General features: G+C 36.8%; 1 protein-coding gene across 1 annotated transcript in view; it reads right to left on the bottom strand.

The window, feature by feature from the left end:
- LOC109057870 (protein bassoon-like) overlaps positions 1–14,213 on the bottom strand; it is a 78,459-nt gene that overhangs the window by 39,157 nt on the left and 25,089 nt on the right. Inside the window, 1 exon segment of the mRNA XM_042766757.1 lies at positions 7,264–8,073. Within this exon segment, the coding sequence (XP_042622691.1) occupies positions 7,264–8,073 (810 nt within the window).

Consider the following 14,213-nt stretch of genomic DNA (forward strand, 5'->3'; position numbering starts at 1 on the left):
TTGAACCCATAAATCCAAAAGCTGTTACCATTGCACGCTTACACATAGCACTAAACCGAGTGATCGTCAAAGTAGTAAGTCAATCATAAGTAGCTTTAACTGAAAGCATCTGCTAAATTGCTACAACTTATTAATATCTGAAATCGATCTTTCTGACTTTGCATGTTTCAATCTATGAATTCAGTTCTAAATGTATTGCAGAATCATGTTTTTTCTCAACCAAGGCTATGTCATGTGCAATTCTTTGCTGGTTTGTTCAATGTCGGACTAAATCCTTCTTCTTCCTGCTGTCTATCAGTAAAAGACTCTCAGGACTGCAAGCTCATATTTGCACACTGACATCTCACTTGAAGCCACTGGGAAAACATACAAATCTATTTTAGAAAGACAAAATATATTACATAAAATGCATTTGTTTTTAGGCAGCAGCTATTATCTTCTGCAGACAATGTCACCTTGATTCTTATTGGTGTAAATATAATACATATTCCATGTGACATGCTTAAAAAAGCAACACATCTAATCTAATGACACTGACCATGTGTTTTAAATGAAAATCCCTGACATAGGCGAAACATCATATCCCCTGAATGCAAGCAAACACACACACACACACACACACACTTTCTCACAGACCTTGTTTGACACATGGATCCAAACTTTCTCCCTGTCTCTCATATCATGTACTATTTATAATCTGCTCTCCCTTTCTGAATTATTGATAGGACCTACCTTTTTTTTTTAACTCAGTAGTTCACTCACACGTTGACAAACACACACACACACACACACACATAAATCTAGAGGATGAGGGTCTTTAGGATGGATGCAATCAGATATATGAACAGTCATACAACCATAATAGCTACAGCTCAATGTTGTCTTGCACAAAAAGAACTCGGATTCAGGGTGAATGTTATACCAAAAACGATCAAAAGCCATATTTTACTGCATAAAAAAAATGTATTTTGCATAAGAAAAGCAAAGGCTATTTTTTGGTCTATTAAGAATTTTTGCATTGTTTGGTATTTTTTACAATATGACAATTAAAAAAACATTAATATAATACAAAAAATTTAAATTGGAAAGTACTTCTACTGTACATTATAGAAGTATTTGTTGTACTGCTTTTCAACAATGCACACAATTGGAGCCAATTCATTTTTTTAAAAAAGTATTACAGTTAAAATACTGCATGCATGCATTAATTGTCAATACAATCCTAAAATATAATGTCAAATACAATTTCTTATTTTGAAATATGATGAAATATGACTTTGACATGATTATAATAATAAATAAAAAAAAAAGTGATGTGACATACAGCCATACAGTATGGTGACCCATACACAGAATTCGTGCTCTGCATTTAACCCATCCAAAGTGCACACACACAGCAGTGAACACACACACACCGTGAACACACACCCGGGGAGCCATTTATGCTGCAGCGCCTGGGCAGCAGTTTGGGGGTTCGGTGCCTTATGCTGCGTGCGGCCCAAGACTCAAACCCAAAGCCTGTGTACGAAAATCAACTCTCTAACCATTAGGCCACGACTTCCCCTTAAATAATAATGACTTTAAACAAAGCCTGTGTTTGTAATGTAAAGCTCTGTGTTTGCATACTAACATACACATACAAGCCAAGCCACTCAATGCAATACGAAGATCTAAATCCAAAACTTTCATAAGCTTCATCAAGATTTACAGCGTGAAAGAGCTTCAACTTTATGCAAATCAACATCACATTTATTTTGGTATTCATATGAGCATGAGGACAGAAAGCTGACGCTGAAACAGATCTGGTCAATCAGAATCTTTATGTCTACAGAAAGACTTATTTGAATAACCCAAATGTTATTAATCTAAATTTATAAAATTTAAAAAAAAAAATTTAATTTTTGAATTTTTTTAAAACATGTAAAAAATTTGACATTTTGAATGTTCATATTTTTGAATTTTTTTAAAACATGTAAAAAATTTGACATTTTGAATGTTCAGAGAACATTCAGAAATAAGATTTGCAAAACGTTCTTCGAGTTCGAACATATTTTTGTTGACCAGCTTTCCACTTCAAGCAATGAGCACAGTGTGAAATAAATCATAATATCATCCCAAAAAGACATTAAATTCACTTTCCTCCCCCCTTTTTCATGAGCAAGAACTCAGGCTCAAAACAGGCCGATGAATCACAACACCAGCCATGATGGGAGCTCCCTGGATTCATTTTTATCATTACTACTACTACTACAACAACACCCACCAGCACATCCTATTTAAACTGGAAGTAGAGACACTATCCTTCTCTACAATGTCTTTTAGAGTTATTATAACCATAATTGTTGCAGTGCAGCATCTGGGCCACACATATATCTACATGCAGCAGTTCAGATCAGTGTCGCATGAATTTATGAGGAGCTAAAATCCCCCAGTTCACAGCTCAAACTGACTCATCTCAGAGCAGATTTCTTAGAATAATCGAGTGATCTCATTCTGCATCCGCAGAGTGCTTTGAAAAGTCACTTGATGTTTTGGACACAAAATTCCTGAAGTAAAGCAGTAAAGGCTGGAGTTGGTAATAATGGATAGATGACTGCGTCGTGTTTGAAAGAGAGGTCTGGAATGAGCATTTCAGAGAACAAGTGAAGCGTGATATGGCTATCTCAGGCAAACGCTGATGAGAAACAATCTCTCTTTCTCTCTATCTCACACATACACACAAATACACACACATACTCAAAACACCATTCAGTTCTAGAGGAAATAAATGACACTGACACAGGCTATCAAATCAATGACACACAGGGTATGTGTACTAGTAATCTTATTCTAAGATATACAGAAAGGAAAAATTATGCAAATTGAGCTTTTGGGTCACAAAAACATGTCAACATGACATTTCACCTAAAAAAAAAAAAAAAAGAAAGAAAGATATTTTGCATAAAGAGTTTTTTTTTTTAATGCTTCCAATGAATAGCATGTACAAAAACATAACCCATATGACTAAATAAATAAATAAATAAATAAATAGAGAGGGTACAAAATCATCAGTTATATTAATTATACTATAAAAATATATACATTTTAAATGATTATTAAAAAGCGTACACTGGAGTATATATGAACATGTTAAAGTGCATATTGCAACTGTTTTATTTGCTTTAATGTTTTTAGATTATAACATTACATTTTTGCACAATCTTTCTTCTCACATACTGTAAAAACAACTGTGATTTTGCATTGTGAATATGGAATTTGCATGAAATAATTAAGTTTTTTTGAATTGTTGCAATACAAATAAATCACTAGGTTATACCATATACATAATTGCTCATATACTTATTTCGTTTCCTTTCGGTATTGAAGTGAAATCTGACACACATCCAAACAAACAGGCATGCACAGTCACACATCTTAAAACAGCATCTCAACCAAATTAATATGAAGCAGTAGGGTCTACAGTGTGAGGATAAATTATGCATTATGAATATCTAGGTCTGTGATTTAAAAATACACACCATCTTTTCCCCGTGCAGCTGTTTTGCTCTGAAGAGGCCTGTGAAACTGCAAACTCAATCTGAGCTCAAACCCACCAGAGCGCAAACAAAATCAGCCAATTGTCACTAATGAATAAAAGAGGATTCTTATATTTATCTGACGTGGAGTGCCCATAAGAGACATTTTACCAAATAGATTCTTTCAAACGATTAAAAAAGTGATTCAATGACTCATCTGAGTAATCAGTGCAATAGAGTACTCGTGTACTTCTTACTGAAGTTTACACATACTGCCTAGAAAGTATGTGATAGCATGCAATACGCAACAATTAATGTTTTAAATATTAAAGTGCTACAATTCTGCCACATGAGCTCATCGTGTTAGATGTTTATTTGAGCGAGGTGACTCATCATCTCAGATATAAATATAAGTATTTTGCACTTTCTATTCAAGTAAAAAAATATCAATGAATCACAACAAAGGTGATAAAAGTGTAGCTGATATTCTTTCTGACATTTAAATATGTCTGCTTATTAGGCTTCAAAATAAGTAATGCCAATTATGGTGTTTTATTTAGGGCATATTTGTTGTGTTGCAGTTGCTGCAAGTGTCTGTCACCCTAACTGTGTTTTTGCCATCTAGGCCACATGCTGCTCCCATATTATTCAGACCTAGTTTTCATTGGGTGATATAAATAAATATGTGGCAAATATGACGAGGGTTTTGCAAGGGGCCTCTAGAGGCTTCAGCATGCATTTGGAGAGAAGTTTCAAGAGTCTGTGTTTGTTCAACATATAAACTCAACACAGTCATAGTAGCTGCTATATACAAAAAAAGATCTATAACCAGCAGAAAGAGGCTATATTATAAACAAATCTAAGAAATGAAGTCTTACTCAGCTAAATTATTAGCTCAAAAAATACATAGAACACACAAACATTAAGTGAAACAGTCCATTTTAAGCTTTTCGTCTACAATCTATGATGGTTTTTACTGAAGAACTAGATGAAAATGTTGATTAAGACAATGATTTTTGCATTGTGCCTACTGTTCGGCTCAGCCAAGAATAGGTCTGTGCCTTAAAATGCTGTTTGTGTAGGCAGCTCACTATGTAGGTGTTCACATTATACATATCAGAACATCAGTCTAGATTCCATGTTGCAAAAACATCTTAAACAAGCCTAAAGTAGTTAGCTGCAATGCAAAGCATTCTGTTCTTGTTTTTCAGTACAAAGATCTAAACATTCCTAAATCAAGATACACTTACTTGAAAAGCAAAATGACTTAGATTAAGTCTTGTGTTCTGAAAAATGTGCCAAAATTGAGTGAGTAAAATTTCCGCTTAAAACAAGAACAAATATTTGGCAATGGGGTTAGAAAATGAATTGTCTTTTTAAAAATGTATTGAGTTTTTTTTTTTTTTTCATTATTATAAGCATAAACTCACTTAATTTTGATGTATTTTTCAAAAAACAAACACTTAATTTAATTTGATTTAGGAGTTTTTAGATATTTGAACTTGAAAACAAGAAAAAAAATAAGTAAGAAAATTATGTTTTGCAGACCATCCTTGTCAATTTTGGTTATTTTTAATGAGTTTAGCACATGTTTAGCTGGTAAATAAGCTGGTAAAAAGCTGGCTGATCAACTAGACCACCTAAACACAAGCCTGGCCAGGTTAAAAAACCAACAAACCACCTTAGGCTGGTTTAAAGCAGGACTTTTCAGTATGGCAACAGGAATCTGCACAAACTATGTTTAATCAAATTCAAGATTCACAAAACCAAAAATGCCGAACATACAGAACAATCTAACATCAGTAAGGCTAGGTAAACCTCCAACCTTAGCCTATATAAAAGCATCACAATGGGTCAAACTAGTCAGCAGAAACAGATGAGACATACATCATAAGACAAACAAGAAGAAGCTGCTGCATACATCTTTTAAAGTCAACATTAATTTTAAACTGTAAAGTAAGATAGGTTGCACATGCCCTTTCATGTTAACTTCAACCATTTATATCCTCTTAAAATCATAACATAGACAATGATATTCGCTTAAGGTTTTCCAGTAGCGATGACTTCACACTTCCAATGTGGCAGCTGTGACTATGTAAAGACTCAGTGAGTTCATAAAACAATGCAACACTTCCCTGAAAGCTTGTTATTACTGCCGTCATTCAGTCAGGCCTTATTTGCATATTTATCCTTATGCTGTCTTAGTGAAAAACTCTCCCAGCTTTTCTTTCTGTCACAACAGAACTTTCCAGCACAGCTAACAGGGCAGGGTCAACTTAGCTGGCCTCTGAATTAAGTAGCCTAAAAGCGATCAATGAGAATAATTTGCATGAGGATCGTTACTTTATTGGAAGGAACTGAAACCATCTGTCCGCTCACTGTCTGCTGACCTGAGGGGCATCGAGCCATTTGATGGCTTTTAGCTCAGCAGTAGTGAACGACTTCAAAGATATCAGAGCAGGTGATAAAAGTGTGAAAGAGTTTTCAGAAATACTTACAGACTAAAGTCACTCTTCACAGACTGAATGCTTAGAAAACAGATGAAGGTCTGGAAAGATTCACTCAATATGATCCACATAAAGATTTCAATAAAGCTATTGGAAAATACACCCAAATATCTGCTTTCATTTTTCAGAGCTGCACCGCCATCAATGCAAACAACTTCTGCAACAATCAGCATCTGATGAAATAAACCTCAGTGGAGTAAAATACAAACTTATAAACTGTTTATTTAATACAAAAATCTGAAATCCTTCAAATTTGAATAATTGCATATTGTGATTAGAATTTCCCCTTTTCAGAATTTTGACTCACTTCAACAGTTCTTTGGAAGCTTAAAGGTAAGGAAATGTTTCTAAATCTGATTACTTCTCAAATATATTTTGAAAGTGGCACAAAAGCTCACTTTTCCCAAGAATACATTAATATGAAAAGACTGTTCTAAACTGACCTAACATAGGCAGTGCCATATTAGCAACATTTCAGTATACACATTTTCATTGAGAAGATCGGTTTGGATGTAATGTCTGACATTTTTAATGAAATATTAGGAAATAGTTCTAATATTTAAGCCAAACTGACACCTTGCGATATACAGTACTGTATCTGAAAGCTATTTATAAAATATTATATATAGCTAGACATTATTTATAATGCAATCACTATACAATGTTACAGATAAAATCTACCCCCTTTAAGTAACATTTCATATCTTAATATGATATTATGTACAATATCATATTATGTAATCAATGATTTTGATAACTGAGAACTGTATCATGATATGCCTCCATATCAAATCCTAAACTAACCCTTGGCCACGCAATATCTTTCAATCAATTCGTACAAGAAAAATCTAATAGAGGAGCAGGAACTAAAAACTAGTCTGACATAAATTACACCACCACAATGTTGACATACACACTTTCCCTGAATCATTCAACATAACAAAAAATGTTCGCTACTTGATGAAATTTAAACTAAGGTGAAGAGTTATATTGGTTGGTCATACTAGGAGTGCATTGTTGTGGACTTAATTAATACTGAAAGACAACTAGTCTTAGACGAAAACCTGCCAAAACACAATTCTGAAAAACCTGTTAAAGAACCATTCTGGAGAAAAAAAAAGAAAATGACTTTGAGCTTCTTGTAACAATGACATCAGAGACTTAGGTTGATACCAAGGACCTAAAAAGTTGAGACTTTCCAAAAATGCACAATCGTCCAGATTAAAAAAGTCTTATCTTACCTCGGTCAGGTGAGGTGTGGGGTTGAAGCCGCACATGTTGCAGACTTGAGTGTGGCACTCGGTGCAGAGGTTGTAGTTCGGGGTCTTGGCTGTGTCTCCAATGTTTAGCTCAGTCTTACACAGTGGACAGAAAACTTTGGGCTTTGAAGGAACTTCCTGCCGTTGTGGACCATGCTGGGCTGCAGGTCTAGCACCCGCTGCAGGACCTGTACCAGGACCAGGGGGTCCCGGCTGCTTCTGCGGGGGCTTGGGGGAGGAAGGTTGCTGGGCCGACGGTGCAGTTTGTACCGGATCCACAGACATCAAACTGCTGGCCTGGTTCAAGAGTGAAGCACCGAAACCAAAGAGTTTTCCGAAGGGTTGTTCTGGTGGAGGAGGTTGACGAGATGGGGAACTTCCGGCACTGCGGGTCTGGTCTTGTCGCTGGGCCTGAGACTGGAATCCGGGGCCCGAGCGGGACAGGTCAGGCTGGGATGGGGCTTTGGCCATACCTGGAAGAGGAATGGCACCTGGAGCAGGGGGTTTGCTTTGAGGGGCAGCTTGAGGGACAGCCTGCTTCTTAGCTTCTGGGGGAGGCTGGGACTGAGGTTGAGGTTGGGAATGGGTTTGAGGTTGGGGATGGGTTTGAGGTTGGGGATGGGTTTGGGGCTGGGTCTGTGGGGGCTGTGTGGGTTGGGATACTGTCTGGGGTGGAGGTTTGCTAGGCTGGGAAGGTGAGTGGATCTGCTGTTGGCTTTTCGACCGTGGCGTCTCCATATCCATCCCCAATGCCCTCTGCATTTGACAGTTCAGACACAACCACTCCTGCACCTGGGAAAGACAATGAACCAATTACTGACTATGTAATTAGATCAAAAGATCGCGCATTCATTTCACACAATGAAGAATGTCAATGCGAAAAAGATGAGGAGGATGGAGAGAGAAAGCGGACTAGAAAACATACCATCCAGTTGTTTGCAAAAGTAGTAGTTTCTGAAAAGAATGTGAATAAACCCTAACCCAAAGTCTCTGACTTTCATGCATGGCTTGTGTTACTGCTTATAGTTGTCTTACAATCTCACCAGGTGTCCAGTAAAAAAAATCACAGAGACTCACTTTGAAGGAGTAAGATCAAGATGCCCAATCTTGCCCCTTGAGGGCCACCTTTCAGAGTTTAGCTACGTTCTTCTCCAAAAAACCAGAACATCACAGATACTGTGTTCCAAACAGCACAAGAGACATCTTTGCAGGTCACCAGGGAGTGAAAATAATAATGATAGACATGCCTACCGAAGCTCTTACATAAATAGGTAAAGTCTTTGAAGGGAATGGGTATAGGAATGACTGTTACAGAATGTAACACGCCCAGGGCACTGGGATGTGCCCTTTTTAGTTAGCAACCACCTAGAACAGCATAGCATCCACCAACAAATGCACTACAAACCACTCTGAACAAATCAGCTATGGCAAGTTTTATGACAAACACTTCAAAATCAACCTGTAATACTTAATATGTATAAAACTAATACTTCATTTGGAAATAGAAGCAGAAGTAGTAACTCATTTGACCACTGGAGCAGGAAATGAGGCCGCATCAGCAGCACTAACTACCTAACTGACAGAGCAAACACAATTACTTCATAATCTATGACAGAGATGTGACATGCGGCTGCAGATAAATAGGATTCACTAATAGGATCAAAAGGCACAACTGACGTCCGGTCAGGACATTTGACTTCATGAATGGATTATATCCATTTGAGGGGTTTGATGTTGAGTATATTAGCCTGTCTAGTGTCTGTCTGCTCATGCGATATTTGGGACTGACATGTTGAGACATGAAAGCTGACATGCTGGATTTAATATAACTGACCGACAAATCATATCATGTAAAACTGTTGCTTCTGACAGCTCGATTGACACGATATGACACTGGGTTACTCTGGGAGGGTTTCCGTTTACAGCTAGGAGAGGACAGACAAATGTGTGCTAAACAGCCTTCTACCAAAGCTTAGAGGCCCATGACTGTGATCGCTGCTGATAAAACAGTGTTATATTTATGCAAAATTGTGCCAGAGGTGAAGTAATAAACAAAAGAGCAATAAAGTAAATGCTTAACACTAAAGGATGTTGATGCCTCAAGCTGAAAGAAAGAAAAAGTAAGCTTTATTTAAGAATAAATTTATCATGATTTGTTTGCAGATGCCACCTGGTATCTAAAGCAATGGCATTCAGCCTTTGATCTGTGTGACTTAATGGTATCCCATTCTGTACTTTATGTTTAGTAAAAGTTATGCTGAACATAACTTTGGATCATTGAGGCTGGGCCTAACCAGCATGATGCCACAATACCTAACAGCTTGTTAGGACAAAAAAAAAAAAAGTACTAGATTTATGTACATAGATTTTTTTAATGCTTTTTGCTGAATCATGACGTACTCACCTAGTTAGGACTAAGAGTTAAATAAAATCTTCTGAAATTCTAAAATGTCTTTTTCTCTATTTCTCATGGACAGACAGACAAACATCTCTCTCTGGTCAAGGTGAATGTGTATATGAGAGTGACAGACACAAACACACCTCTCTCAGGGTAAGATAAGATGGCTGTCACACTGGGTCAGGTGTGATAACTGATGCCTATCAATACCACATCAGTGCTCACGTAACATCCACTGACATCATGACAGTGTGTCTCATTATTGACCCTACTCACACCAGACAAACACGCTTCACCAACATTTTCTCCCCCACAAGAAAAACAGCCATGTGCAAACAACTACCAAAAAGCTTACATGTGAATGTGAAGTGACGTGTGGCCAAGTATGGTGACCCAAGTATGGTTTAACCCATCCAAGTGGGTGAACACACCATGAACACACATCTGGAGCAGTGGGCAGCCATACTGCTGTGGCGCCTGGGGAGCAGTTGTGGGTTCGGTGCCTTGCTCAAGGGTCTCACCTCAGTCATGGTATTGAGGGTGGAAGAGAATGCTGGGTATTCACTCCCACCACCGACAATTCACAACCTTTGGGTTACAAGTCCGGTTCTCTAACCATTAGGGCACGACTGCCCCCAACAATACCATATACATACTAATACTAATGCTAAACCAATATACACTACAAAACAAATAAATTAAAATCAAAAAATCACAACTATTCCAAAAATATCAAATAACAATTAACACTGGATGAGCAGCAAATCAGCATTTTAGAATGATTTCTAAAGGATCATGTGACACTGAAGACTGGAGCTTTGCATCACAGGAATAAATTATATTTTAGATACGTTAAAACACAAAACTTAATTATATTTCACAGTATTACTGTATTTTTGATCAGATAAATGCTGCCTTGGTAAGCATAAGAGAAAAAAAATCTTTCTGAGCCTGAACATTAAAATATTAGTGTATATCAATCAGTTTATATCTTATATCTAAATAGTTTTAAGTGTATTTAACTTAAGTAATTTTATGTACGCCTCATTTGCCATCAGTAAATAATTACCTATAATACATTTACTCTAAGAAAAGTCAGAAAAAATATGGTGCAATGTGTTATGTGTGTTAATATTAAGGGATTTTCTATATTAATTTTTCACAGTTGTTGTAACTGTATTTTGAAATATGCATTGTATAGTAAACAACATTTCAGCATTGATCCATCTGTAAACTTTACAGAAATTGTACTGGTAATTTTCTGCCAGGACATTAACCATTTTTCTACTGATTTTTTTCTTACAATGTTGGTATTGTATCAATATAATGCCAAAATTATGCTCTGAATATTGGCATTGGCATATCTAGATCTCAAAAATAAATAAATAATAAATAATAAACTGCAGCATTGCCATCTAATGTGTCATTGTACTGACTCATTTATCTTCTCTATAGCATTTGCACACATACAGTACAAGAACACATATGCACAAACGGTTTTCAATTACCCATTATCTGCATCACAGTACTTTTCATTTTTTCAACATAAATCCATTTAACAAAACTAATAACAACTACTGAAATATAATGACTTAATAGCTGTTCCAGAAATTACGTTTGTAAGTAAATGATCTCGCTTGCATGAGCTTCTGGGTTATGAAGAAAGATAATGAGCAGATTTCTCATAGCCAAGCATGTCACAGGCAATCATTATTCTTATGATTAACTCCAAACAATCTTGAAGGATTCAACTCGAACACAGTAATTCAGAACCTTTCATTTAAGCACGTTAAATATTTTAAAAGGCCTGTAAAATAATTAGTGCCCTTTTGATGCCTATAGTTCATCGGTTTGTGAATTCAACCAGCTGTTTGGATATTTAGTGATTCTTTGCTGAGATTTTGCAGTGTGGATGTATCTTGCCAACAAGGGTGTATGTGTTTGTGTGTGCTAGTTGGTGATGATGTCTCTAGAAATGTTTGTCAATCATATTGAAGGACAGGGCAGTAGTCAGAGTCCAATTTCAGCAGCAGAGACACAGCAGACTCTGTGTGTGTGTGTGTGTGTGTGTGTGTGTGTGTGTGTGTGTGTGTGTGTGACATGTCTGCACTTGTCATTCAAACACAGAAGATAAACACACTCAATACCCATTAGATGTGTGTGTCAATACCCATGTGTGTGTGACAAACAGGTTTGGTGTCTGTGACATGTGCTCATTTTCATCTTCATTTTAACACCTTTCAAGATAAAGCACACTCACATACCCATTAGACAATGGGGGAATTACACCAATATGTTCGACACACAAACGGACAACATGGTTTGGGTCCTCCTGTGCCAATCTGCTTTCACACTAGGTGTGGCAATTTTCCGATTGTTGGTGGGAGGAGTGTGGCTTCGGGCTTTTTGCACTCTACTACCCACATAGCAAACGGACTTGGCCCAAAAGAGTAAAAAAACACAATAAAAAAAAAACACAATAAAACATACCAAAAAAACAAAAAAAGCAAAATTAATTTGAAAAAGAAAAACCATCAAACAATTATTTGGTTTAAGGTGATTCATATGACCACATATGTACAATAGCCATGTGATTGTCTGGAGAGCTAAATGGTTAGAACTATAGTAACAATTGACAAGTAACCACAAGGTTTTGAGCGTTCAAATCTAATTGGCTCTACGTCATGACTGTGAATGAGCGTTTTAGAACACGCTTAACGGAGTGCGGATAAGATTATTTAGATAATTCGGCTTGAAAAACAGTGGTATTTGACACACTTAATAAATTATTATGATTAAGTTACATGTGTCTTTAGATTTCTCTTATAGAGCTTGACCACTCTTTATGATCTATTTACTTGATTGCTCACTGTTTCTGCCATTTTTAAGTCTGATTTTTCTATTCAGTGAATGCCACTGGAAGTGTTCAAACGGCCGGATATGGGCCAAAAACTATGTTGCTGTTCTGGTTTACCTGTCAGGGGGGCATCAAATTTAAGTCTGACCCAGCCAATAACCAGATGACCTAAAATCCACAAACTGCTTGCTTCTGAAGTGGTCTGGGCATATCAGGCACAGGTGTGGCTCAGATTTGGAGATTTGGTTTTACTTAAGGCTGAGAATTGGCATGTAAATGTTTTGGCCCAGTGTTCAGGGACATATTACCTGGCTGATGCAATATTGTGTGGCCCTTGTCTGTAGTAGGGTGGCCATATGCGCCTTGGACCTCATTGTGTGCCCGGATCTGGGCCAGGACTCTACATGACTGTGAATGAGATTTTAGAGCTTCTGCAGATAAGATTATCAATATACGGCTTGAAAAAGAGTTACATTTGATATTTTTTTAGAGCTTCTGCATTAAAAATAATCAAAATACATATTTCTAAAAGAGTTACATTTGATATTTTTTGTACCAATGAACAAAATACATCATAAACAATGAACCAACTGAAAGACATAAAGCGAACCCAAAATCTCCAAATGAAAATATTGCTATTCTCTAACCAAACACACAATAATAGTTTTTAGGTTATGTGCATGTAAATGTTATCTGCAATACTGATGCAATATTTCAAGCAGTATAAGTGCATGAGTATTATTATCTTCAACACATACAAAATATTTCAAGCAGTATAAGTAATAAGTACATTGGCCATATGCGCCCCTCATACAGGACACGTCCCGGCCAGGATTTTAATATTGCCTAAATCATCTAAAGCAGTTTGACCAATAACACGCAGGTATTGTAGTGGGGCTACACGTGAGAAGGTGAGATCTACAGGGAACGATCAAAGTGTTGCAAATATGCGCACGTGTTTGTTCGTTCGTTTGACTTGTAGTGTCGCTGCGCACCAATCAAAGTAGGTGTGAGAGCGATTCGAAAGCATAAGGAGCCTTCTGCTCTGCTCTCATGAATGTCACACAACGATCGACCTGCACAGCGCAAACAGTCAAAACCTGGATATTTTAGGCAATATTAAAATCCTGGCTGGGACGTGTCCCTTATGAACGGCACATATGGCCACCTTAAGTATAAACTATATATTGAAATCGTTAAGGTGGGTGTGTCAGCTGTGCAACTGACACAGGTAAAATAAATAATAAAACACAAAAAATAAAATAACATATAAACATCAAAAACTGATATGAATATACAACACATACTACAATACAAGCCTCTGTTACGATATTACGATAACTTTTTACACAGGGAAAATTCCCGACATTAAACAAATAACCATTTACATGCACAGGTTGTTTGCATTGTAAGATTGAACAGGGATATTTCAGATATAAAAATGCTGACTCGTTCTGATTTAAATCGTACAATTTCCTATTAATTCAATAGAACGTATGGGAATACTAGGGAATAGCAATAGACCTCATTTGCAACATTAACAACTGCATAAAATTTGAAGATTTAAATGGTCTCTTTCCACAGAAATAAATAACAGTTTGAAGAACAACATGAGAGTGACAAAAAATAATGACTGCACCCATAATGTCTCTATAGGTCTCCGCCCATCCCAAGTCC

Source organism: Cyprinus carpio, chromosome A11 (genome assembly GCF_018340385.1).
Source record: "Cyprinus carpio isolate SPL01 chromosome A11, ASM1834038v1, whole genome shotgun sequence".
Taxonomy (NCBI): Eukaryota; Metazoa; Chordata; class Actinopteri; order Cypriniformes; family Cyprinidae; genus Cyprinus; species Cyprinus carpio.